We start from the raw sequence: 27,523 nt of genomic DNA, 5'->3' as shown, positions 1-27,523 counted from the left end.
GTTCATAACCCCTATCCCTCTCCTGTCTCATGCAAGTTTTTCAGATTAATCACACCAGCCAGTACTGAGTCTTGTAGACTAGAGACTTTCAATTTCAGTGTTCAATTTAACTCCATCTCACCACATCTAAAGTGAAGGAAATGGTACAGCAATGGAAATGTTGTTTAAAAGCACATAGTAACCACTAGCAAAAAACAAGGATATTCCAAACTGCACCACAGCCTTGCTCTGGTGCAGCTGGCTGCTGCAGAGAGCACAGCAACACCTGGTGTTTGGTACAAACTACACATACTACAGAGATACAACAGACACAATAGGCATGAACTGGAGTTAGAATTTCAGTTGTGACCTTCATCTGTTGCCAACAAGGGACATGAATGTTTGTCTCGATTAAAACAGAGCAAAGTTCCTTTGCCCTGGCACAGAAATGCTGATTAATACAAACTGTAGCCCTTCAGCATGCAGAGAGTCCCTGGAAGTGTTCAGGGTACCATTTTCTAAAAAGTCACCAGTATTAAGGGGCCAGTTCTGCATCTCTTACACAGACAACTTGTGTGTCTCACTCCACCCGTTCAGTTGTTAGTGGGGCAAGCACAACTGACCAGGAATAAAGACTGACTGGAGACAAACAGCCTGGGGAGATGGCATGAGTACACACACAGGCACATCTAATTTGCCTGTGTTTAAGCTTTATGTATGCAATATGCAGGTGGGCATCAGAAACCTGCACCTAAAATAAACATAGCCCTCAGAGCTATGTTGCTTCCACACCTCCACATCCAGCAGACAGACATACATACCCTTAGTCTGCCTATCCAGTACATCTTCTTACATTTTCTTTAAAGCTTCAAACCAATTAGATGGTTTTATTAGAACAGCAAATATCACTGTAGGCACTGGCCCCAAGAGTGCTTTGTTCTCTTAAGTTTCTCCTCTGGTAAACAGATCTCTAACTGATAGGACCACATCAGGCTTCTCTCCCACTCCCCCTTCATTAAAATATTTTTCTATGTATTTTTGCTTTAGAGTTAACTCCTGCCAGAGGAGTATCAGTCTGAAAGAAAAACTTCCTGCTTTATTATAAACCTTTGAAAAAGAATTTAAGTGGCTGGGCTACAGTAATTTAATACATTGTACACTGGCCAGTGGGCTCCTGGTTCCCTCCCCCACCCCCCCAAAAGAAAAAAAAAAAGATTAACAGACATAACAGTTCTAGCTGTGCAGTGTTAAACAGAATCTGAATGCTATTAGGTTAAATAAGACTGAAAAGTGGGACTACTGAATTTCCTAAAAGGGAAAAACAAGACAATTCATAGACTTTTTTCTTTTTTGGCATCACTTTAAGCTTTCCCAGTTCACCAAGTACAGACATAACTATTTTCCTTGCAAGAATGCTCAAGGCAGGTGAATATCAAGTAAGTAAAAGCTTGTAAGTAAGTATAAAAAAGTAAGTATAGCTTTAAGCAGGTTCAGTATTACTCCCTCCTATTACTATTTGACAGCTTTATGTGGCAGAAAGGACTGTGACCATTGCTGGCAGACAGTGTAAAAGGAACACAGAGAAAAGAAACATGCTGCCCTTGCTGGCCTCTGCCTCAGAGACCAAATGCAACCAACATCTGCAGATTGTTCTTTCAGCAGCACAACCTGAGGCACCTGTCCCTGCAGCTCTGTGCCAGCTGAGAGCACAGTCCAGGTACTCACAACTTCAGAGGAATGATGGGCCAGTATTTGGGCTGCTTTTTGTCACAGTTTCTATCAAAGATAAGCTGCATGGCAGCCTCCATTGCCTGGATTTTGGCAGCTTCAGCACCATACAGTTTCTTCATTTCTGCCATTCGCCTTTCCCCAGGTCTTTCTGTAGGTGGCTGCACAGAACGCTCCATCATCTTGTGAAGGTCTTGATCAGCCTCCACATACTGGTCCTCAGCCTCCAGCTGCTGCTGCCTCCCTAAACAAAAAAGACCAGAAGAGATGTAAATTACTGAGCTATCAAGCAATTACATTTTATTTTGACTTTTTAAGTATTACACATTCAAATCTGTACTGGGCCTAGAGAGCTGAGATACACACATTCTATCCTCCTGCCAGCTTCTGCAACTTACAGAACTAATTGTGCATTACTTATCCTGCTGTGCTCATTATGTATAATGACAAATTCCTACTAGGCAGCACGATAAACCCAGGCTGGAAAAAGTGGAAAGAATGGAAGATCTTGGAATCGAAGCCTAAAACTGCAGAAAACCTCTGTACTAGTAATAACAACTAAAAATCAGCATTGTTTCATTTCTCCCCAGCATGCACACGCCCTGAAAAGAGGAAAAAACCAACAAAAAACAACCACAAGCAAATTCAACCCGAGAGAGTGTTTCCAATGCAATGACTTAGATAGGGAAACAATGCACAGGACACTGCAACTTTAGCTGAACTAGAGCCAAGAGGAAATGTAAATGGTTACTACTCTATGAAAATGAATAAATCACTGTCATGTAAGTGCCCACCATCAAGTGCATTCAGTGAAACAGAGCTAAGTGATGTGCTTAGATAAACAAGCCAACCTCACCCATTTCTTCAGATTTGCAAAGTTCAAAACTAACAGCATTACTGCTATGGCTTTAAAGAGAAAAAAACAACAACAAAACCAAACAGTGCTCAACATTAATCCCTACACATCTTTTTAAGAGGATTTAAAACAGATCAGAGAGGTGACACATTTGTACTAGTCATCAAAAATCCTCTTTGGTAATCCCAACAGGGAAGCAAGAATTTGATTTTCCACACCTAAACATACCTCCACTTTCTGTGTGCTGATCTGATGGATAGCAAAGCTCAATGCAATTAAAATAGTAAAGTGCTACCCAAGACTCCCCTCTTATGGGGACATTCCTACAAAGTCAAGAAAATAACCTGGCAGTAGATTAACTCCTTCAACTACTAATCACAAAGGGCAGGTATCAAAATGTCGTCACAAAACCAGTTCACCACTAATAAAAGAAGTTTTTAGTTTGTTTTGCTCTTTAAAAATCAAAAGGGACAGAATGTCCACAAGCCAGGATGTATTAGTCACACACAGGACATGCTTCTCACCATTTGGTGCCATGTACCTCTTCCCGCTTTCCCCTAAGAGAGAGCTCTAGTTTTCACAAAACATATGACATCTGCAAAGCCTAACCCAAAGTTAACTGTCCTGACATATTTGTGTCAAACATCTGCAGTTTATTTTTACACAAGAAAGTACTGTACAGAGCAGCCAACTGACTGTCTGTCAGGATTACTAAATGAATTATGCCCTGGACCTCATTCACAGAAAACAGATATTTTAAACAGCATAACCCCCAACTTCAATTCTGGCATCTGTTTGTATGACAGGGTCCCAGAAAGCTTTTTTCCTGTAATTTCAAACACCATCCACAGTTTTGTGTTGATAGTTGAAGGGCAGGAGTGCTTGAGGGGTTATTAGAAATGTATTCCAGAGAGATGTTTCACTTTCTGTTATTTTGCTTTAAGGGCACACCCCCAAAGTGTGCTGCACTGCCAGAATTCATCAGGAAATATACATTAGAGTCCATATGTGTTTTTGGAAGAGTTCAGATTTACTTGGTGTCTGGCCATTTTAACCAGAAGGTCTGAATTAAAAGGACTAACGCTGCCTAGAGAGTGCCCAGCACGATGAGGATAGGATACAGCTCTAAGGCTGTGACTGCACAGGTCACTTGGATCCCACTGAAACAAACTCACTGGGACACCAGCCTGCCCGTAACGAGGTAACATGCTTTTAGGCATGAACTTGATGCAAATGATACTGAACATGTTACACAGAAAACAAAAATCTGCTGGAAAACCAGTATTTCCCGCTGTAGGATACACAGCAAGACTCTGTCAGGGCAATGAATTGAACCCATATTTTACAGATGTTTTTGGGCCACAAAGATAATTCCTTCTGTTTTTGTATTGCCCGTGGAAAATTTTTATTCATCAGTGCCATAACTGCATGCTAGAGACAGATGCGTCCTCGCTTCCTTCCTGTAGAATGCTGTCTGATAGCTCATTGCAAACAATAACACCTGAGAAAAATTAATTTCTCTGGAGATATATGATGAATTCTTCTCTTTAGAAATTAAGTAGGCCTCTAGCACAAGTTTTATGATGGATGAATGGATCAGTTTTGTGTGCAATCTCCATGTTGTAGTACAGAGTAGTTCATAAAGCTTCAGGTCCTAATGTTAACAATAAAAATAACACTGTCAATTTCAATTCCATTCTCAAAATCACCTAACAAATGTCTGGAGCATATGCTTTATTTCATACTAGTCAGATGTACTAATCTGACATTCACTATCCCATAGCTACTCATTAAAAAAATTCCCAGTGACTTTACTACAGTCTCAGACAGGTAAATGAGATCTACAGAGTCCCTGCAGAGGCTGGGGACAGAACTCTGTTACAGGGATCCACAGTTTTTTGTACCAAAGGCTGAATTTGAGGATAGAGTTGTGGAGAGATGCTACCTCAACAAATGCCACTGTCAGTAATGGCACTGTCTGCTGGCATCATCATGGAAAGAGTAGCCATGGAACTAAGTGGGAACTTTTTGTCAAAAGCAGTATTTAAAAGCAAACAGTGACAAGAAACAGATGACAGCAGAGAAAATTTTGTCCTGTTGAGATGCACACTAAACTGCCTTTGGTGGGGCAGGGGCTGGGAAGTAGAACTGTTCTTACTTTCACCATTCTGGGTTCTTTCAAAATTTACTTTAAAAACCATACGAAGCATGCAACTTAAACGTATAACTACCTCTTCATCAAAAAGGTGACAAACATTTGACAATGGAAAAATTCCAAAACTGTTTATAGTCCTAAACCTAGAGAGGCAATCAGAATTTCTCCAAAGGAAGCACCAAATATTAATCCATGAATTAGGTAGCAAGGTTTACCAAAACCCCAATTCTCAGCCTGCTACAATGAAGTTTCCAGCTCCTTCTCAGATCAGAGTTTCATACTCCAAATTTGCAAGTAATTGTTCTGCCAAGTTATAAAAGTGAAACAAGTAATTTTTATACAGTTCTAAGTAGTTCCTCCTTACAGTTCTTCCTTCAGATTAAAGTAAATGTACTTTCTTTTACAGCATTCAGCTTCAACTATGGGAAAACCTCCCCCAGTTGGGTAATTTTGCAAGTGTTCACAGGGCAGGGAGCAGCTCCAGTTGTGGATGGTTCCTGCACAAACAAAAAGCACTGCTGAAATTTTGCTAATTGGTCAGTTTCATATCTTCTGCAAAATGTTCTTCCTCTCCTGAAGCTCTTTTCAGAAGGAATTTTTTCTACCCATCCCAGCACTGCTGGGAATTCATCATTATCTGGCTAAAACCAGTTGAGACATCTTTTTCCTAACAGAGAAAACAGGCTTTATTCTCCATATTCAAGGAATACAGAGACATCTACCTAACTCAGAGTGCATTCTGGGACAAAGAATCACAGAATGGTTTGGGTTGGAAGGGACCTTAAAGATCATCTAGTTCCAACCCCCCTGCTTGATAGGGACATTTTCCACTAGATGAGGATGCTGAAGGCCCCATCCAACTTGGCCTTGAACACTTCCAGGGATGGGGCTGCCACAGCTTCCTTGGGCAACCTGTTCCAGCATCTCACCACCCTCACAAGAAAGAATTATTTCCTAATGTCCAGCCTAAATTTCCCCTCTTCAAGATTCAAATCATATCCCGTTGTCCTCTCACTACACAACCGTGTAAAAAGCCCTACCCCAGCTTTCTTGTAGGACCCCTTCAGAATCATTGATTCCAAGCCTTTTGAAAGTAAATTCTGGGTTGTTGTTTCCAGTCCACTTTGCCCATCTTTTACTGATGATTTTTAATGGTGTGTACTATCTGAAAAGTAAACAGACAACCTCCATCCTCAGGGCCTGCCAAAAGCAGCATAAGCAATATGCAGTATCTTAGCTGTTTGCTGAACTCAGGGTTTCATATGCACATAAAAACCCTCTTACATACTTTCAGCAAAACTATGACCTAAGCCCTTCAAGACATAAGCTATTTTCCCCACAGGCCCTTAGACACTCAGATGTCTTGTTTCTCTTATTTTATAAAAAGGAAAACGTCATCTACTTTCCGTAAGTCTTATCCACTTTGTTCTTCTTTCTTTGTAATATCCTTTGAGAAGCTTAAGTAGTAGTAAAAAAATTTCCTTTCTGGAATTCATCCTTTTTCTTATTAACAGAAAAAAAACCAAGAGAACCAAAACAAGGAAAAAAACAACCTCACAACCAAAACCAAAACAATTTCCGTATTTGAAGTCCCCATGGAGAGACTTCGCAACATTATAAAGAGATAAAAGTAGGGAAGTCAATTATCTATGTTGGGCTTTTAATGAAAGATTCATACCCAGCCTTGTGTGGTTTCTTGTACCATTTTGAGCTCTTAATATTTACATATCCAACCCTTAGCTCACTGTAGCCAGTGATCATATGCAACCCGACAAAGTTTCTCATTCAGGCAGCCTTCTCCACAGTTCTCTAACTGCACACATTCTGCCATCTTCTACCCCACATGATGGAGCAAGAGACCCCATGCAAGAGACCAAGGGCTTGCTCCTTGTGTCAAATGGCCTTTAATGACTTCCAGTTTTTTTGCTAAGTTAGCACATTATTCTTCAAGGAAATACTTCATTTTCCACAGCCTTGATCTGTTTTTCTTTTCCATTATTTCAGACTGACCTATACCCTGTTCGCATATTTGTCTGCTTATTTCAAATGATGAATGACTTTGTTACCGCTGCATGTGCACTTTTTGAGCTTTCTCATCTTGCCTTAAGTGCTACCTGAGCTGATTTTGAGCAGCCCACACCGACAGAGTTAAAAAACACTACCCATTTCTACTGATTAAAAAAACTCCTAGTTCTCTCTTTGAATGCCACTTCCCACAAGCCTATCTGCTGTGTTAAATGTTCTGCCCACACAGGGTTCTCAATGCAAAATGCCAGCTTCTTCATCTCCCTGGAAGATCCGAGTACCTTTAACCACAAACTTACATGAGTTTTTCTGAAGTGATAGCATCAGACCATTTTATTATGCTTGTACCTGCATGAACCCAGCATATCATGGGGAAAAGCAAAATCTTTGCCTAAAGGAATTCCAGCAAAATAAGGATTCAAATCTGAGAATTTGTGAACAGAATATTCAGATAATTTAATTTCTACAGAGCTCTGAAGATCTCCAGATTCCCAGAGGGCTGACATCTAAAGCATTACTCTTTATCAAGCACAAAGCTTTGCAGGACAGGAGTTTTCCATCAGTGGGAGCCTGTGAGATACAAACATTTCTGACTTATCCCCACATCTGTGAAGATAAATAAATTCTGGTTTGCTGAAAACAGCATGGTTCCATTTGCTGGAGGGTTACTTTGGAACACTGAGCAAAATTCAGGAACTGTGGAAACATACTCAAAGAAGAGAGTTATGATTTTATAGCAGAATGAACAACCTCATTCTAGCTCTAAGTGGGCTTGGGGAAAAGACACTTATGTTTAAACTTCTCCTTAAATTAAAAACCTTGCACTTGAAAAAATTTAACAAAACAACTACCGATCATACAACGTAACTACTGCCTTTCCATTTTTAACAGCAGAAGTCTGACCTTCAAAGAAGTGGAGTCAGATAGGCCGTATATTACTATGCCAGCAGTCTAACCTTTGAAGAAAAATGCTGTAGATGGCTTTAAACACTAAATTTGAATTTAAGTGACTTTTTACTTGTGGGAGTAATTGCTTGCAATGATAAGCTCTCAGTCACCAGTTACAACCACCATGAAAGAGAACTAGCCAAAATGCTGAAGGTATTAAAACTCCATATATGTACACTGACAAGTTATCCATCTGCTAGTTGAGAAGGGAATGAGTTAAAAGAATTTGAATATTTCACTACATATATCTACAAGCAATGCAATATTCTCAATAAAAAAGAAAATGTTCTGCTACAGGCTTTGAAGTAAGAGCAGATGTGATTCCTTGGCACGCTTGTGGCAGTCTGAAACCATGGTTCCACAGACATTTTTCTTCCCTCAGTTACAAAACCCACGTATGCAGTTTCTGCTCCCCTTTTTCTCCCTCAGTTGCAGCCACTGCAATTGTCTGAGAGGCCACACAATGAATCCTACAAAAGAACCGAATCCCCAGCAAGTTATCCTTAATTCTGGTACAGCTGTGTCTTGGCACCACACATGCTGAACTAAAGGGGCAGCACTGAATGGTTGGGATGAACAACTGCTTAACCTGGTTTTGGCACAGTGAGATGTTAACTGCAGCACAGCCTGACTGCAAACCTGCTGGTAAAAGCAGGGAATAGCACAAGGGGATCAAGTGGTTAACAAACATCCCTAACAAAGATGCAATTGCCACAGGCTGTATAAGCAGCCAACAGAGTTTGCAAATCTCAGTTAGTTTGATACCTTCTCTGTCACTATTATACATATTTTCCAAAGCATTCCGAAGAGGACAGCTCTGTAGAAAAAGGGAAAATTATTTACCAAGACAGCAAGCGAAGAGCAACTACCTTTGAAACCAATAGAAGAGAAAGCCAGGAACTAAGGTTAGAACTAAGGTTAGTGCTCCACTTCCAGGCTTGCTACTAGGTGGTATGTATCACTCTCAAGTTAATTAACCACATTCCTCACTGTAATGAATCTGAAAAAGTAATTTAATATTTTCCTACCTGACAGAGAGGTTTAAAGAACTAATTATCTCACATTACCTTGAAATCTGTGCGTTAAGCAACTGGCAGACAGTTACACAGGTAACCATCTAATAAAGAGGCCAGTTTCTGTTTAAGGATTAAAAACCAAGAAGGGTTGTCTTGTGGTCTCCAAAACAAACTGCCAAAGATCCTAGGTGGAAACAATACAAGCCTTCACATCCATGTTTACACTAGCAGTAGGCTACACTGGTTACTGTGCAGCTAAACAACAGATCACCTTTCTTTTATTTTCTTCTATTACCTTTTTTAATGAAATGCTTAGGAAGGGATATGCTCATTTCAAACAGAGAATGAACTGAACTTTCAAAAGTCCTATAAACACGATGCAACTAGGCAGCCCACTAGAACCTCAAAGGAACCTCAAAGCCAGCTCTAGAAATGTGAATGCTTTACATGTAGTCCCTACATAGGGCATATGTGCTTTTCAGACAGAAAACACCCTGGTGACTTCAGCATAACCAAGGGTCTGTATCACACCAGAGACTGCGAGGTGCCCAGACTGCATGCTTGTGCTGACAGAATTAAACAGCCAGTAAGTCAGTGAGTGGCCACTTCTTAGAAATTAGTACAGGAGTAGGCACTGGCAGCTGCTTCTAGTAAGGATCAAGGCTACAGCAATAAGATTAAATACAGACCAGCTGACTCTGCACACCCATCCCCCCAAAAAACTCCAATCTGTCACTGATGGCAACAATGCTGACTCCAGACAAAGACAGGGGTGCTAGAGTAAACAGAAGGATTACTTAAATCTATTAATAACTGTATCCAATATATACACACACATAAATTCGGCACAGTCAGTGGAGACTGGATAAGGAAATGTTCAAATTTAAAAGTGCTTCTTTAAGAGCAAACCAGCACACTGAAGAAACAGAAGTTTCTCAGTCATTTTTTTTTACACATGCCCTAAATAGAAATGAAGCACATACATTTGGAAGAAAGTGTTTCATAATGTACAGAGCTCTAGACAGATAAATAATACTTAAAAGTTCAGTGCTTTCAGAAAAAAAAAAAAAAAAGAATGGAAGCAACCTGTACCAGTCTTCTAAATCAAACTCACACGTTTGAACTATATATTGAAATGTCTTTTTTGACTCCAGCCACAGCCTACACTGCTAAATACAAATTATTTTATTTTATGACATGAGGAAGAAACACAGTCATATATGAAGGGAAATTTACAGCTTTACAAAAAACAGTTGAAAAAAAATTTGAGAGCAACCTGCAACCAGTGTTGTTGATTTTATGGGAGGAAGCACACTCAGGCTATGAACTGACCTTCCAGTTAACTGGCAGGTCCATAAGTTAGTATTATCACAGACGTCCAGAGTTAAACAGCAACCTCTGATCCAGATAGAATGTGGCAAGTTAACACACCTTTTTCCCATGCTGTTAGTAAACTACAGTGTGCTGCTCAACCAATTATTTTGAAAGAGCCAACTGGAAAGAGGATCAAATTGAAGAAATCAACAAAATATATTGCAACTTGTGGAAAAAAATGACTGAGGGGTCGGTTTGGAAGTTTACCTCCAACCTTCTGAGTTTCTCATTGTTCATTTCAGCATTCTAGTAAATTAAATGCAAGTCTACTCAATACATGAGGATAATTGCTATGTTTGGTATTAAAACACACAAAAAAAGCCATTGGGAAAATACACCAGAGACAACCTGCAGATGTGCATCTATCATACCTTCCACAAAAGGAAAATTGACACTAGAAATAATTTCACGGTTGCTGGAGTAGGAGTCTGAGCACTTGTCTCCTTTCAAAAAAACATGACGAAGGGCAGGATGCCAGCTGCTAAGTTGTATTTCTTAGCAAGTGGGAGCTCCAGGTCTCCCCTCTGTCACTTCACTGGGGTAATTCACACATGAAGGAAGTGTTTCAGTGACTTGCTGAGAGAAAAGTTTACATGAGGGGAGCCACCAGATAGAAAACTCATCTAGCCTGACAACCTGTTCACAACAAAGGTTGGTAACCAATGCCAACTGGAGAACACAAAAGCAGAGAATGCAAATAACTACATTACCAGCTTTACCTACTGAGAAATGGAGACATCAGAAAAAGGCAGATCCTATTTCCTGTGCTCCTCCAAAGCCAGCCAGATGTTCTGCCATGTACCACCTCAACACCTCCTCCACTGTCACACATGATGCAGTCTCCATAGTATGGATTCTTCTACAGTTTTTCAGCCTTGTTCCCACCATATCAGATGTGAAAACTCTTGAAGCAATGACAACTGATGAAATTTAAAGTGAGTCTTCCAGCCCTTCTTTCTGCTCAGCAACAACATCAGAGATTGCACACCTCCTATAACTGAAGTTGCTCTGCAAGGCTTGTACAGTGAGAGAACAGCAGCACTGGCTTCCCAGTATTTGAACAACCATATTAACACTGAGGCCCAGCATGCTCTTTGGAGACCTACATTCCTTGGCAAAGTTTCTACAATTTCTGTGAATACAGAGCTGACTTTTAGAGCAAGAACCACCAATTCAGCAACTACAAATGAAAAAAAAAAAACAAACCCAGGAGATTCTTACCCAGCTAAACATGAACAGTAACAACTGGGGTTAGACTCAATGATCTTTCAAGGTCCCTTCCATCTAACATTCTGTGATTCTGTGAATCAATAGGATAACAACCACATTATTTCTTTCAGTATAAATCTAGTTTCAGTACAAATATCCATTTAAGATTTATTCTTCCTTTTACATTGCCTCCATGATCGCAATGTACCGCAGAGCAGTGTTTTGACAACTTAAACTTACGTTCTTGAAAATATCTAGGGCAAGCTCTGATAACCAGAGAAACAGGTTTGGATACTTTGGAGGCCAGTAATCATTGTAGAGCTGGATCAGTCTGTCCTGAGTACTTCATAGGGCTGCAGCCCAACTATTTCTCAGGGTGTTGTCCTATCAACCTTCTCTATTTTTCTGCAAGAAAGGGATGTGTTATCACCCCTATATTAAAAGTCCAAATAATAATAACAAACAACTCCTACAGCAGGAAGGGGTTCAGATCCCTTGGAATGGAGATCCCATCACAATGTGTCAAAGGTGGTCAACTTAGCTTTTGGAAAAGATAAGACTGACAATATTGCCATGCACCTTGGGGTTTAAGGAGCGTTATCATTTGGATATGAATGACTCCCATCTTCCTTGACAGCAGAGATGGAAAGATGATTATTTTGAAAATCTCTTTCTAAATTCCAACTACATTGAAAGCTTTGTGGATCTAGTACCAAATGGCATCTCCATGGTCATGACAGAAGTCTGCAAAGGCCACCCACATCTGAGTTATGTAGCCTGTCTGTCTCTCTTACTTGATTTTGAGCCTGCAAGGAAACAAGTTTTGAAAAGACTTGGGCACATGGAGGTCTCTGAACTCTCTTTCTGCCTCCACAGCACCGATGTTTCCTAATGACAATGGATGTGAATTCCATCGGGATGCTTCTGATAAAACAGAGGCATAGTGAGAGATACTGAGAAGCAAATGATGTGACTGAAGGTCTTGGCATTAACAACACCCCCTTAAAATTATCAGGTGTAAATTATGTCTCAAAGCAAATCTGTACAAGGGGTATGCTTTTTAACAGAGACATCCAAAATGTGTAATACTTGATATTTTGCTGTAATACTGCATAGTAAATTCTGAGCAGGTTTTGCAGATAAAGAGCATAAAAAGCACACAATATCACTACCTCCTTTTCCACCTTTGTCCTTGACAATGTGTTTCAGGATGACTCCAGTGCTGAAAACCCTGTCGTTCCCTAAGATAGGTATAAAAAAGGTTGTGTTAGAAAACTTTAATTCATAGCTCACACTGTCACTGTTCACTTCGAAAGATTGAGAGTATCATGCTAAAGGTGACAGATTCAGATTTATTAGAACAGGACGAAGTCAGAGCTCTCTCCTAAGAAAAATAATTTGGAGATTCAGAAATGCTGCATATGGCAACTAGATGGAACTAGTATCGAGGAATTTCAGGGGAAATGGAAAAGAGCAGAAACTGTGAAGACAGACTGCCCAAGAGGAGTAATTAGCACAGAATTGTTTTTACCCCACTTTTTCTTAGAGCTTTCTGTGGGCATAGTCTCACCTGCTCTTTTTCCACAGCAGCTGCTTTTGCACGCTCCCATGGAGGGACAAAGGATGAAGGGAAGACTATGGGAGCCACCCAGAGCAGCTGCAGATGCTAACGGCATAAGCAAGCAGGCACATCTGCCTTCAAAAAATTACCAGCACCAGTTCTGAATGTAAGCAGTGTCTGTGTCTTCCCCCACCAAACCGTTCCCATATGAATCAACCTTCTGTAACAGCCTTCTGAAAGCACTTTTTACTCTTACGAGACCAGGGAAGGATTCCTTGTTCCCCACACGGCCTCTCAGCCCTGGGTCTGCCTGGTGGTTCTTTGCTAAAGCTTTGCTGAGGTCAGGTATGTCACAGCAATGCTCTCAAGCTTTGGAAACAGCATGTACACAAAACAGGTGCTGACACTTTGTCTGACTTAAAACTGAATTACTGCACGTATTTTCTTCATAAAGAGAAAGTTCTAATAGCTAATACATCACAGCAAGCTACTGACCTGTTTCCACTGGATCCTTCTGAGAACAGCAACTATCAAGAAACAGCTACCAAAAGCAGACCTAGCACGTGGATGGTGAGGGACAGGGCAGCTGAGAGGAGCAATCATCTGTCTCTGCCCTGAACATCTTACATCCTCAAGTCCAGTCAGAAAGAATTTTACACACTACTGATTTACTAAGAGCAGCAACAATACAAGATTTCCAGACTTCTCTTACTGATTGGGAATAAAGTAGGAGTAATTGGTCTCTGGGAGAAAGGGCAGTTCAAATTCTGTATTTGTTCATCAAAGATGATGTCAACAGGATGCATTTTTGGTCACAGGGATGACATCTAACTTCACTGGTAAGCAAAAGGACTGGAATGAACAGTTCTTCTCAGATCATATGGCTTGCTTTTCTGCCACTTCAGGCCTTTGCTTACTTTCTGCTGAGGTACTCAAAATCCTTTATAAATACGTATAAATCAAACCTCTCAACAAGCCACCTGAGGCTCTCTATTTTTGCAAATACAGATTAGTTTTCATTGTTACGGTAGTGAAAATTATGGCACCTAATTCCTTTTATCCCTAGTAAGGAGTAATTTTCTGAGCTGTTGGCTCCCAGTATCAAATAACAGATTCTACATTACACTTTTATCAGTGTGTGCACTTGATAAGATTCTGCTGCTACAGGATAAAAAATTCAGTCATCAAGAGGAGAAACGTAGTACAAAAGGAAGGTCTTTCACATTTCTCCCTCAGTTCACAAAATAATGTGCTTCAAAATGCCCCTCAAATGCCCATACATACTGCAGAGTGCTCTTTTTTCACACAGGTATTTCTCAGAACCTTCAGCCATTGAATTTCTAAAGATAATGGTAGAAATTCATATGCCAACAAAGCTGAGAAAGCCAAGGAAGTTCAGTGGATATTTATAAGGTTGCCATCCACACTGCTCTGACAGCTCAGGGTAGGGAAGAAGAAACCAAAAACATGCTGGTGAACAAAAGTAATTATTTGAAGGACAATCTGATGGAGAAAAGTACATATAAAGAACAGGGAGAAGCATTTCTGAACAGTGAAGGAAAGAAGCAAAACATTATGGCAACAAACCAGCAGAGTATTCTGCAAAGAAGCACACAGACCTTAAAACCAAAGATTCATGGATCTGATACTATTCAAAGAAGTTTCAAAACATGGAAAAATTCCATTATCCCCTCTTCATGGAAGAGGCAGTGGCAACTGGCAATCTTTCAGAGAAAAAGAAACTCAAGGGAAAAAAATTCAACAAATTGCAGATTTGAAACAAACATCTTAATTCACTGTTTCCTTTCAATTTTTTAAAAGGTTTTCCATTTGGCATGAAAATTTTAAGTTGAAACAACATTATTTTGGGAAAAGATGGAGGGTATGTGTAGGAAATACAAACAGAAGCTTTAGTGGAAACAAGTTGTCATAGCATTAACAATTGAGAGATTATTATCCTTCAGTAATGGACTTGCATGAGGGTACTTTTTTTTGTTTTTAAATAAAGGACACTGCCTCCTCACCTATTTACCACTACAAAATGGTCCTCCATGTACTACTCCCAAAGCTGTATACGCTCAATTACAGTAGTAATTTTCTCTTACACGTAAAAAGGATACAATGGAAACCTGCATCAGGACAAAACACATGTTTCAAAGGCTAAACTAAAAAGTCTTGAAATTATGTGCAGCTAGCTAAATTACTGACTTGTTAGGCTTACAAATCTTCCTTTCTTACTTTTTATCCTTTAAATTCTTATGAATGTAAAAAGGCATCTTACTGTATTCTGTCCTTTATATCTAGGATGCTTGGAGAATTCAGTACACTACCTAGGTCTAGCAGGTATGGTAACCCAGAAAAATAACTCCATGCTTTTCAACAGCCAGAGGGAAAACTTCTAAATGCAACTAAACACATCCCCAGGAAGCACAGTGCATTAACATCACCAGTTCCATGAAAAACCAAAACAACAGACTAGCCTGACAACAAAACTTCTAAAAAAGAGATTCAGTACATAATTATGAATGCATATGAAGAAGTAACTGAAGAGGAAAGAAATTAATTTAAAAGAAATTAATACTGTCTGTAAGGGGATTTAAGCAAATGCACAGTATAGCTAGAATACAAGACACGTTTGTAATGCATTAATATGTTTGAGCTCATACAAGCTCAGCGAAGCTCTGCTCACAATTACTTCGGGGCATTCCAGGAACACATAACTTGGATATAAAACCAGTAAGAATTTGAACATGAATTCAAAGACAAAAACAGAAGTTGTTTTAAAAGAGGTTGTTTGTGAACAACTGTATCATTGCTGAAGTGTTATATCATGCAGCATCAGTGTTTGCCAGTTTCAAAGGCTTTACTGTGCAAGTCAGCCAATCACTGCAACTGCCCACTGTGAAAACAAAACAAAAAAATCCTTACAGAAGCTAGGAATCTGCTTGCTCTTCAAGTCTGTAGTAGTTACCAAAAAATTAAATAAACCTGATGGCTTCTGTGGCTAGTCTAACACACTGGCATGCTTATCTTTGAAACTTTTCACAATTAGCATTAATACTTGCATTTTACCATCCAATGTCTTTCCCACCTAAATCTCAGGCCTATTTAAGTCTTCCACAGTTAAACTTTGCAAGATCTTATCCTCTGATGCCTGTGATCACTTTAACCTTCAGCAAACTCTAGAGCAGGCATTAGAAGTGAAGAGTCTGTCATCAGCTATGATTTATTTCAGACCATTTCATCATCCTTCTACTTGTTGATGATACATGGATTATGTGTGGGAATCACCTGAATCTTATTTGGCAGATCAAGACTCATTCATGTCTAAATTACCTGCATTAAGTCCACGTAGTATTTCCTAATTTTGCAGGGCTTGAAAAACACCAGACTAATGGACATATCCTTTAGAAAGATAAATCAGACCTCCATGCCCTGTACTAGTATCCCTTTCATTATGTGCCAAATTTTACTTTCTCTGTACCTTTTGCTCTTTTCCCATGTGTCTCACTTCAGCAAGTCACCAATAAACATACATCAAATTCTTGCCTAGCATTAGTTTTCAAAGAACAGCAAGCCAGGTGTCTACTCCCAAGTGCACATCAAGGTGCAGGGGTGAAAGGTTGTGAACTTTACCTGGAGCCCCGTAGTTATGCCAGAGAATAAAAACATGAGCTACACACTTCCTCTAAGCATTCCCTAACAGCTGACAAATACTTCAACTGTTCATCAAGGCCACTATTGGAATTTCCCTTTGACATGCCCAAACATTCTCATTCAGTTTACAGAAAATTACAACTCTTACCTCAGCATTACAAATGTCTCTTCCAGAGATGGATGCCTAAATTTCAGGCATTAGGGAGCTTTATAGTGTTCAAGTTTCTTTACAAATTTTATCTTAATGTGAGGGAGGCAGACCAGGACATACAGTTTGGTGTTAAATGGAAAACACATCAGAGAGGAAATACTTCAGTAATTGTGGGTTTCTTTTAGGGATACTTTATCTGTCTTCTTGCGCAGCAATACAGAAGGGCAACAATTTTTCAGCACAGTATGACAGAACATGACAGTGTCATTACAGATTGCAGCTTAATGAATTCCTAAATTTTATTTAGAAACAGGACCCAGGAAAATTAGTAACATTACTTCCTAGAGTGGTATTGCCTTCAACACGGTCTCCATACCACTTCATTTCCACACTATCAGGGAAACAATGATTGTCCCCTTCTCCCACTGCTTACATTTCTTCTTTTAAGAAACCTCAACAGAACTAAAGAATTGTTCTATTTTCCTTTTCCCCCAACACAGAAGAAAAATTATTTCTGAAGATCATATGGTATTTATTACTTACAAAAACAGCAATTAAGACTGAATCTTTCACCCAAGAGAGGAACTTTTACATTTCTATTAAATCAAGTACTTATTTACTTTTCCACAGCCTGAGGAATTACAGAGAATTATTATCCTGACTTTATCAGCAAAACTATTAAATAAACTGAGGCATGCAGTAGCTAAAGATCAGATTCTGCCTAAATTTACATGAAGATCTAACATAGTACTGCTGATGTGAATGGAGTTACAGTTACTCAGAACTAGGTTAGTACACAGCAGAGACCTAATTATTCCAAAAGGCTCCAAGTACTACAGTAATGAAAGGAACAAAATCTGTATTCTGAGCAACAGTCCTCTTCCTAATTCACCTGCTCCTCATAAAAAATCAAGTCATATTTTTAGCAAGAGCTGACAGAGAGGGGTCAGGAAGGAGATTAAATAGCTATACCAAGGTCATATAGGATATTTGTGACAGAGAACGTCTTTAAGCCCAGATTTGCCCATTTCCAGGATACCACTTTAATCACACACACACACCTTTAAACACCACTAATCACAAAGACAAAATAAATCCAAAGAAAAAGTACTTCATTTCCAGAAGAAGCCAAGCATCTTAAAGCACCCTGCATCTCATCAAAGTGGTGTTTCAACAGAGAAAACCAAGCTGATTCTGCAAAAGCATGATGGGAAAGCCATATATGTCAGGCACTACCACTGTGCTTCTTAACTCACATTCCTCTGATAACTACAGCAACTCTGCATCATACTGATGGGAAGTGTGAAGTTAAGCTGAGGTGTTCCAGCTCACCGGATATTCTCTGATCAGTGAGCTTAAAATAACACATTTTTTTTTTCTCTCTCCCTCCCAATTAATGCCTTTATCATGCAATTTTAGAATGCATGATTTCTCTTGCAGAGAAAGCTCTGTTAAACATGCATTCTGGGTATTTCCTATAGGAGTCACGGCAAAAATAATTTTCATCATACTGCATTCTTAAAATAGATAATAAATTTGCCTGAAACATTTGTATATCCAGTAAAGTCTCAATAAAGTACAACACAATCGTTTATTTCTTCCAAGGAATTCACAGAAACAAAGATGACCAAACTGCTGAGGATCAAGAGTTGAGAAAAAACCTAAGTCTTTGGCTTCTATTTCCTGCTCAAGGACTTGGGTCCAGATCAAGATGTAAAAACAAAGAGAAACTTGTGGTATAGTACAGAATGAAGAGTACCCTAGGGATGCAGGGGGAGAAGAAAAAGGTCATGGAATTTTACTGTTGGGTTAGCCAAAGAATAATATACAAAATGGCTACTCCATGTTATTAAATACATTAAGGGTTACACTAGGGTTCAGTCATGTAGTAAAGGACTTCCTTTGAGTTCCCCTCTCAGCCATATACCACGTTAACTAGATTTAACCATAAAAATTCTGGTGTTTTTCCTTCAACTCTGAAGATGAATATTGCCCTCTGGACAAATGTGTTATTCTCCTCTTTGCAGTCATAATTTTCTCTCCCTCTTAACAAAAAACTTCAAACCTTATCTGAGACTTATTTCTAATGATAGTACTTAAGTGCACTAACCCATTTTGCCTGATTCATTCTGTTTGGCTTCCTCAAGTGCAGTACCTATTTCTGTGAGTATTTACAAAACCTGTAAATGTTGAAGTCATCCATCACCCAACGTTACGGCCATCAAGAACCAGAAACCACAGAACAAGCATGGACTTACGGAGTTCTTCCCGGTGCCTCTCTGTCTGTGCAAAAACTGGCGAAGCTCCTCTGTGATCTCCATGTTACTCAGGTCATATTCTATCTCTCCTTCAGACTCAGAGTCCTCCTCCATTTCAGATTCTCTGTCTGCATCCTTGCTGCTTTGGTGGGCATCTGTGCGCTGCCGAGCTCTCCATGGTACCGGGCTCTGCCACGTGGGCTATAGTTGGAAGAAGAGTTTTGGGTATGTGGGAGATCATACCCATCCCAATCTGAGTAGTGACTACTTGGAGAGGCTGCAGAAGGATGCCACGGTAGGCGATAAAAGGCCTCTATGGCTTTCCTGTAGGCTCTCTGGTGTCTCCGCATCCAACGCATGGCTAAGTCATAGTGCTTCCAGTATCTTGCATACACTGGCTGGGAATACCACGGCTCACGGTCTTCCTGTGGCCAAACACAGGGCAGAGTTAATGAACACCAAACAACAAACAACAAATAAACAAACCAACCAACAAACAAAAAAAAAAAAAAAAGGAGAAAGGAAATGGTAGTTGAGAAGTTGAGAGGAGAAGAGCAGAAACACCGTAGATATAAACACAAAGCTTGCTGTTTAATCATCAGGCACCCTCTTCCTATGGTAAACCATATGGCTCTGAATGAGGACAAATCCTAACATAGTGCACTACACTTCATAACTCTTGTAAGAGACTGATTTTGCATCAACACAACTACTAGTGAAGAACTAGCAATTGAGAATTGTAGTGCCCTGAAGGTATTTTCCAAGCGTTTGTGCTACTGCAGTGGGAATCGGTTTTGTTTTCTGCTTTTTCATTTTCTTTTTTAGGAGATACCCTGTGTGAATATATTCCACAATTCCTTAGCTGCTCATGTGAGTTTTAAGAACTAAATCATTCCAAGGCTGATGCATTACAACCTACACCTGATTTCCAAATCTGCTGACAAAAAACACAAGAGATTAAAATTCCAACACATTAAACAAAGGCATTCATTTTACCCAGTAACATATTTCTTCCATCTGCCTGCCAAAATAAGTTTCTCAGAAAAGGTCAAATGGCAGTTCAGCGAAGTTCATATATCCATCATGATCTTGATCAAAAACAAGACTCTACTTAGGCAAGCACAAACTGCCAGCAAATCTCCCTTTTGTACTCATCAGCAACCAATGTATGAAAAGGTAATAAAGTACTACTGATAAAGTATGTGGAAAAATAGTTCTATAGAACCATGCTGTAACACACCTTCTCTGCCTTACAGCTAATCCCAGTCTTTCCTGAAAAAAAAAAGTTTTACGCTGTTCAGATTTCCAGCAACTACAAGGCCCCACAGTCCCTCTAGCCTTAAGCCTCCTTCCTACAGCCATTTCACCTCCTCCTCATCCTTCTCTCAAAAAGCAGGATAATAGAAAATCTTGACCAAAAAACCATGAAGTAAACGAAAGCCTAGATCAAGTGAAATAATTGTAAATGTTTTTTTTTCCTTGCCCCTCACATCTTAATTCCCATAAGAAATCTTTTATCTAGGCTAAACAGAAAGTCTAAATTTTAAATTGGAAGAATTTTAATTAAGCCATGTTTTGGCAAGCTCTCAAAACTATGGGAAGATTAGTTGAGGCTTTCAGAGATGAATGTGACATTTACAGTCCTTTATTAGTTTGGGCAATGGGCATACGAGACAAAAATCCTTCTTTAAGCATGTTTTCTTGATCTGTGCTGGCACTATTCCATAGCCTTTAAAGAATTATTATCTGGCAAAAATAAATATCCAAAACAGAAGAAAAAAAAAGCTAAGAAACACTTCCCATTTAATGCTAACAATATGAAGAGAGCTTTATTTCATTTATTTATATTTGTTTTCACTTTTTGTTCTCGGGTGATAATGCAAATGCTAGATTTTGGAATAATTATTAAATCTCATGTTTCTTTTCCTTCTGCAAAACTAAGTCCATTATCCCCTAAGATAAGATCCCGTAAGTCCTCTCTTTTTAAGATCATTGTTAAGTGCTCTCAGAAAAAAATACCTGCAGCAAACAGGGTCTATAAAGAAAACCTGTTAGAACAAACTTTTATTCCTTAAGAATTTCTCATCAAAATTGCTCCCTAATTGCAAATGACTGTGGGCTCAGCTAGGTGATTTAAAAGCCCACACAAATTACCTTTCTTGAAAAGTAACAACTCACAGAGGTGAAACTTCATTCTAATTCTCCACTTGGTCTAACATTGTGCTGCTATGAGACCAACCATTTCAGATTTATTCCTGAAACGAGTGAGTGCAAAAAAAGCATCTGCTTTCCATATGGCATTTCTTCAAATCTTAATCATCCAACCACCTAAAAAGCTAGGATGAACAATGTTTTTATTTATGTTCTTCCTTGCTTAAGAATGTCACAATGACTCCTCATCCTTCAGCAGATGGATGAGAATGTCCTGTTGTCAAATTTGATACATTCACAAGTTACTTTTAGAACATTTTGCCTATTTTCTCCACTAGCCAAGAGTCCAGTTTTGAAAAATCATAAAGCTTGACAAAAGCAGGTATCTCCTACGTTCTCTGTATTACCAAAGAAGACAACATAATTTAAAAAATTAAATTCAATTAATTTATTAATTTAAAAATTATCTCCAGTTCTTCTAAAATGTTTCTAAAAGGGGCCTTGATTACTTTACTGAAAGTTGTGGAATCCTGCAGGCTGTTAGCTAACTAGTTCCAGTTGATAATTTAGGAGAAAGGAAGACAAAAAGCCATTTCATGTAGACAGAACTGTGATGCTGGTGACCGTCCAACTACTTTTTGTGGCTTTTTTGTTGAAAGTGACTCTTGAAAACCCTTTTTACATCTGAATTTTAAAAAAGACAGCTGTTAAAAAAAAAATTTCAGAGATGTTTTACATTGGGGTGGAAAAGGGAAAGAACATTAAAAGTCTAACAGTTCCAAGCCTGTGCTTTTTCAGCTGTGGAATAAATGGAAATAAGAGATTTCCTCAAGGAAACAAAAGCTATAAATCTAAAGCAAATAACCAGTCCTCTGTTATTTTCCTGTTATGTCGCTGGAATCTTCCCAGGAGTAGACAAATCACTCACTGCTGTAATCCAAATTCTATTTTCAAAGCTATATAGCTACTTTCACATCTAATTTTTTATATGTCAGCACTGACAGGCCAAAAAAACCATTTAGGTGTGTTTTGTACATATAATGTGACTAAGTTATCACACAGAAATCCATAAAGACTGCTTACCATCTCTTGTAGAGTTTGTCCCGGCGACTGAGGTAAACTAGAAAAGAAAATGGTAGCTTTAATTAAGAAAAATGTATGTATGGAAGGTGGTCACAAGCCCTGAATATATTTTTGTTACACTTGAGTACCGTGGCCTACAGCTATTAAAATGTCACAAGTATGTTGTGGCTAGTTAAGGTCTCTTATTTATATTTCTTTATTAACCATCAGTAAAAATCCCATACCTTAAAACTCCTCACTACAATAAAAAGTTACAAGCAAGCCTTCTACACAATGCAGCCTAAAAGGCTGGGATTGACTGCTTTTATTCCCCCATCATGCTTTTCTATTTTCTCCCACACTTTGTTTCTACAACCTTTACTTTCCAAATTGATGCCAAACAAAACTGTAAACTTAAATGAAACACACTGTTCTTACTTTTTAGTAGTGTCTGCACAAGGACATTTATCAAAACAACTACCATAACATGATTAAAGCCATCTTGATTCCATCCAAGGAGCAAGGTTTCTGTTTAAACCTGTGGTACACTTATAGCCACATACAATCCCTTCTTTCACTTTATTTCTCTTTTTTTCAGGCATTTGATCCTGCTGTTCATGAAGAAAACACAAGCCAGTTCAGATTGCAACCACATTTTTTAAGTGTGAAAAGGCAAGAGGGGCAACTGGAGAGGAAAAAAAAAAAAAAGATGAAAGAGAGAGGGAGTACAAGATACCTATAACTACCAGGCAGGATTTATAATTACATTTTCAGTGTGATTTACCAGCATGAATCACTGAGAAATATTATGAAAAACCTCCCTACCTGAAAATTTTTGTATTGCTTAAGATGTCAGCTGCTTCATTCACGCATTTTTCCTGACACCCTCAGCCTCAACTTGAATTTTATGTTAGATGAATGCCAGTGAGGGGTTACAGAAATTAAACTACCATTGCTCCTCTTAAGACATGGTCAAATACTATTCCCAGCAATGCTGGAATATAGCCAAGATAGCACTTAAAACTGTTGTAGATCCCACAGCAGTATAAAACTAGGATTTTTCAAAATGCGTATGAATATAGCATATATACCAGTTGTGTTCTGCCTTATCTTGAACAATAGTGATTAAACAGCAACTTTTGCCCCTTAAGACAAGTTGTATTGGATGAAAGGAGAATGGGGAAGGCCCGTGTTCAAAGAAAATGTAAATCATGCAGCAACCACAAAGGCAAATTATTGTTTTTTGCAAAGCTCACACCACGCTCAAACCCCCAAACCCTTTGGTCATGCCAACCCCCCAACAAGAAGCCCTCCATACTTGAGCACTCCCATTGCAATCAATGGGACAACTCAAGCAAGCAAAAGATTGCAGCATCAGGCAATTAGGCAACCAAAGCATGGAGTTCATTGTATTTATTCTCTCCTGCCTGCTCAGAGGAAGGGGAAACCCAGTTCTGAGGTCACTGGAAAACACTGTGGTGACTTGGGACACTGGATACCTACACATACATAAAACTCTCCTGGGCTATCCCTCTTTGTTAATTTCAAACATCTGATTTCCCAGGCTAGCACTTTTCAAAACTTTTCTTCATTCTCATGATGTCCACATGTTTTTTTTGTCCATTTGCCATATCATCTGGATACTGTCAGAGCTGTCATAATCTCTTCTCTTCATACTTAAAAACCTTAGTCCATGGTAGCTGATTCTTCCATTTTTCACTTCAGAAAAAACGTATGTATATTTTATTTTCATGTTCACTATAATTCCCACATAACAATCTTGAACTAGCTTATGCATAAATAGAAATCATGTTCAGAGCTAATAAACACACTTTAAAAAATATAAGTTGGTGAGTGTCTGAGACTATTATTAATTACGATGTATATACCTTCTCTGAAGGGGAAAGAGGTGAAGAACCCTGGCAAAACTGTTTGTTTACCAAATAATAATTAACTGCAAATAATAATAAACTGCTTTGCCAACACAGAAATTAATTATTTTCAAAAATAATTTCAAACATTAGACTACAAATATAAAGCGGTGCACAACAATGTTGCTAGCCCTGACATTAAAATAAATAACAAATTTTTAGCTGAATTAGTCTTCCAAAACAAACTACATAAACAAACATGACAAGAAGGAGAAAACAAATGTAGTAACTCCACTTCTGTAACTTATACTTTCAAAAATAAAATAGGCAAGCAACTGAACACATGAAACTCACCAGAAAATGTAAAATTTAGAACACAGACTTTTTTGCCTATCCTGACCATTAATGATGGAAACCTTTTTTTTTCATATGTGTTATTAATTTTCTAAGTTTTAATATTTCTCCACTGACAAATATTAAATATTTCATCAAAACATGCCTGTCTTCTTACCATCTTGGGGCGAGAAAGCATTAGTGAAAATAAATAAATCTGATCAAAGCAATGACAACAATTAAATCCACCAGAGACAAAAGAAGTTGAAACAATGTCTGTCATCTTCAGAGACACAACCACAGAACACTATTCGTGTGGTTTTTTTGTATAACTCACTAATGGGAGCAAAGCCTTGTCATGGTCTCTTGGATCTAGTGCCTGCCACACAGCTGTAATATGGACTCCACAGCACAGTTTCAGAAAGAACCTACCAATGCAGGATCAAGGAGGGGCTGACTTTGATCAGAAAATTAATTAACCTGTTGCATCGTGTTAAGGTAAAAGATTTTATTAAAGGAAAGTGAAATCTATATAAATTCATTCGGTTTCAATAAACCCATTTTAAAAAAGGCTTTCCTGAAAAAAAAAAAATCTATGTTTAAATCAGAAACATTCAAAAAACAGGCAGATGACCACATCATTTGTTCACTGCTGCTTTTGTCCCTGCTCCTTTAGTTTGTGAGCAGTGCCTCCTTCAGTCAGGCCAGAGATGTCCCTAACTCAGTATCCAGTTTCTGGGAATGGGTGATAAGAGGATCAGTAAATACCACACTGAAGTATGCATACAGAAATTACTTTCCCAGCTACGTGTCTCCTGATTTTAGCAAGCGGCAGTTCAGGCACTTTTTAGCTCCAAACTGGTTTTGGCATTTAAAGCCAGAATGTGTAATTTCTCTGAATCCATGAATACCGTATCCATGACATGGCAGAAAAATTCACAAGTTAAGCTGTCAGACATCAATATGCACCATCTACTTTGAACCCACCTTACTACTCTTTATAAATAGCTGACGAGTTCAGTAAGAAAAGCACACCATGCAACAACATCAAGGCTGCGCATCTTCCCATGAACACCTATTTCATTTTATACATCTCATGCTTACTCTTGGAGCAGAATTACCAACATAAGAAGGAAATGTCTGAAAAGTGTTTTGACACCCTGTGCTTCAGATCATTACTGTGCATTCCTAGACTGTTTAATAGATTTAATACCAAAGTGCCCTAGTTACACTGATGCAGAAATTTAAGCCTGTGATTGCCGAGACAGTTGGCAGTGCAAGTTATTACCCTTAAAAAGAAAACAGACTAAAAATTCCCAGCACTATACACTGGCATTCTTGTTTGTGAATGGAGTTAAATACAAGACTTGTCTGGCACTTAAGATACTGTCAGGGCTGGTCATCATTCCAGCAGGAGAAGCAGTTGAGCTATGCCGACCTACCTATCACTATGATGTCTTCACACCAAAGCCTTATATCAATAGTGGTAATTCCTGTGAATGAAAGAGAAATAGGTGTAAAATGAGTTTATATTCACTGCAGGGGAAGTCCACATTAATCCTAGACCTACAACTAAGCATTGCAGATCAAAGTTTATTGTACGGTATTGATCTCTTTCTGACCAGAACCAGAGCCTGAGACAGTGTAATCATTCTGCTGCTCTGAGAAAGAGGGTCTTTCTCCTCTGAAATCCAGGACACAAACCCCAAAAGCTATTTTGGGCTAGAATTAATAAGGATTCAAAGAGAAGTGCTAAAAGCTGCTTCTGTTATTTGTTGCTTCATTAGTTTTTACGTTTCATATACAACTTCTCAGTTTACTTATAAATGAGGTAGAGGATGACACTTTGACTATATTGCTTTTAAAGGCAAAATTAATTTCACGGTCTCACAGATGCTGTGCCCAGGCTCTGGTCAGGATCACAGAAGCGATAAGCAACTCTCACCTCAGCCAAAGAGGGCACATAAACCTCAGGGCTGTCAGGGAAACACACCCGTACGTCGAGCCCCACCCGGCCCCAGGCCCAACCCCCTAGCACACAGAGGACCCCTGAACCCGAGCTCCCGCACCCCCGCCTCAGACCAGAGGCCGACATTTTGTAGAGGAAAGTAAAAGCCCCGAACCGTGGAGCTGGTTTGAGTACCATGCGCATCACCTCTCCACTCCCGCAAGAAACTCCTCCCCGCCCCCCACAGCTCTCCGCTTTCCCCTTCTCCCTCAGCCATCCCGCGGCCCAGCGAGGCGCAGGGGCCTGGGCCGCAACCTGCGCGAAGGCACCGCTGTCTCCGCACCCACCCGGCGGGCAGCCCGGGGCTCCAGGGGTAACGAGAGCCGCTCGGAGCCGTCTCCGGCGCTTCCTCCCTCTCTTCCGGCTAGGACGGCCGCGGGGCGGCAATGGAAGCTTCCTCCCTCCCTTCCGCTCAGCTCCTTCTCCTCTCTGGTGCCGCGGCGCCATCTTGTGGGCTGCGTGGCGGCGTTCGGCTACCGCATGGCGGCTATGGGCCCCCGGCACCGCTCACGGGCTTCTCGGGGTGGTGCGGGGAGAGCGGACCCGTGTATCCCGCTGACACCACCCCCCCCAGAGTCGGGCTGCGAACCCCCGTCTGCCCCTTCGATATCGGCTCCGATCCCCCAGCACTCACGGGAGGAGACACGTACCGGCAAGCTGGGACGTTACTGAACTGTAGTGTGCTATGCTGTGCTATGCGCTGTGCTGTGCTGCGCTGCGCTATGCTGCGCGCTATGCTATGCGCGTATGCTGCGCGCTGGTGAGGCCACACAGTACGTGTTCCAGTTCTGGTGCCCCTCAGTTCAGGAAAGATATCGATGTCCTGGAGCAGGTCCAAAGGAGGGCAACTAGGCTGGTGAGGGACTCGAGCACAGAACGCTATGAGGAGAGTGCTGCCTGGGGGTGTCTAAGAGAGGCGGCTCAGGGAGACCTCATCACTCTCTACACTCCTGAAAGGAGGTGTAGTGGGAGTGGGTGGGGGTTGTCTTTTGCCAAACGACTTTCAACAAGACAAGAAGGCATGGGTCTTAAGTTGTGCCAGGGGAAGTTCAGGTTAGATATTAGAAAGGAATTTCTTTACGGAGAGAGTGATCAAGCATTGGAATGGGCTGCCCAGGGAAGTAGTGGATTCTCCATCCTGGAGATATTTAAAAAGAGACTGGATGTGGCACTCAGTGCCA

General features: G+C 39.9%; 1 protein-coding gene across 1 annotated transcript; it reads right to left on the bottom strand.

Annotated features, from left to right (window-relative positions):
- Window positions 1–1,225: 1,225 nt before the first annotated feature.
- GEMIN8 (gem nuclear organelle associated protein 8) lies at window positions 1,226–26,753 on the bottom strand. Its single transcript, XM_030469471.1, is given in 7 exon segments — window positions 1,226–1,951; window positions 18,918–18,953; window positions 18,956–19,166; window positions 19,169–19,342; window positions 22,152–22,188; window positions 25,777–25,827; window positions 26,630–26,753. Coding segments are annotated over 5 exon segments (675 nt in total). The 5' UTR covers window positions 22,155–22,188; window positions 25,777–25,827; window positions 26,630–26,753; the 3' UTR covers window positions 1,226–1,700.
- Window positions 26,754–27,523: the final 770 nt, after the last annotated feature.

This window comes from Calypte anna, chromosome 1 (genome assembly GCF_003957555.1).
Source record: "Calypte anna isolate BGI_N300 chromosome 1, bCalAnn1_v1.p, whole genome shotgun sequence".
In the NCBI taxonomy this organism is placed as follows: domain Eukaryota; kingdom Metazoa; phylum Chordata; class Aves; order Apodiformes; family Trochilidae; genus Calypte; species Calypte anna.
This window is presented reverse-complemented; position numbering and strand designations above follow the sequence as displayed.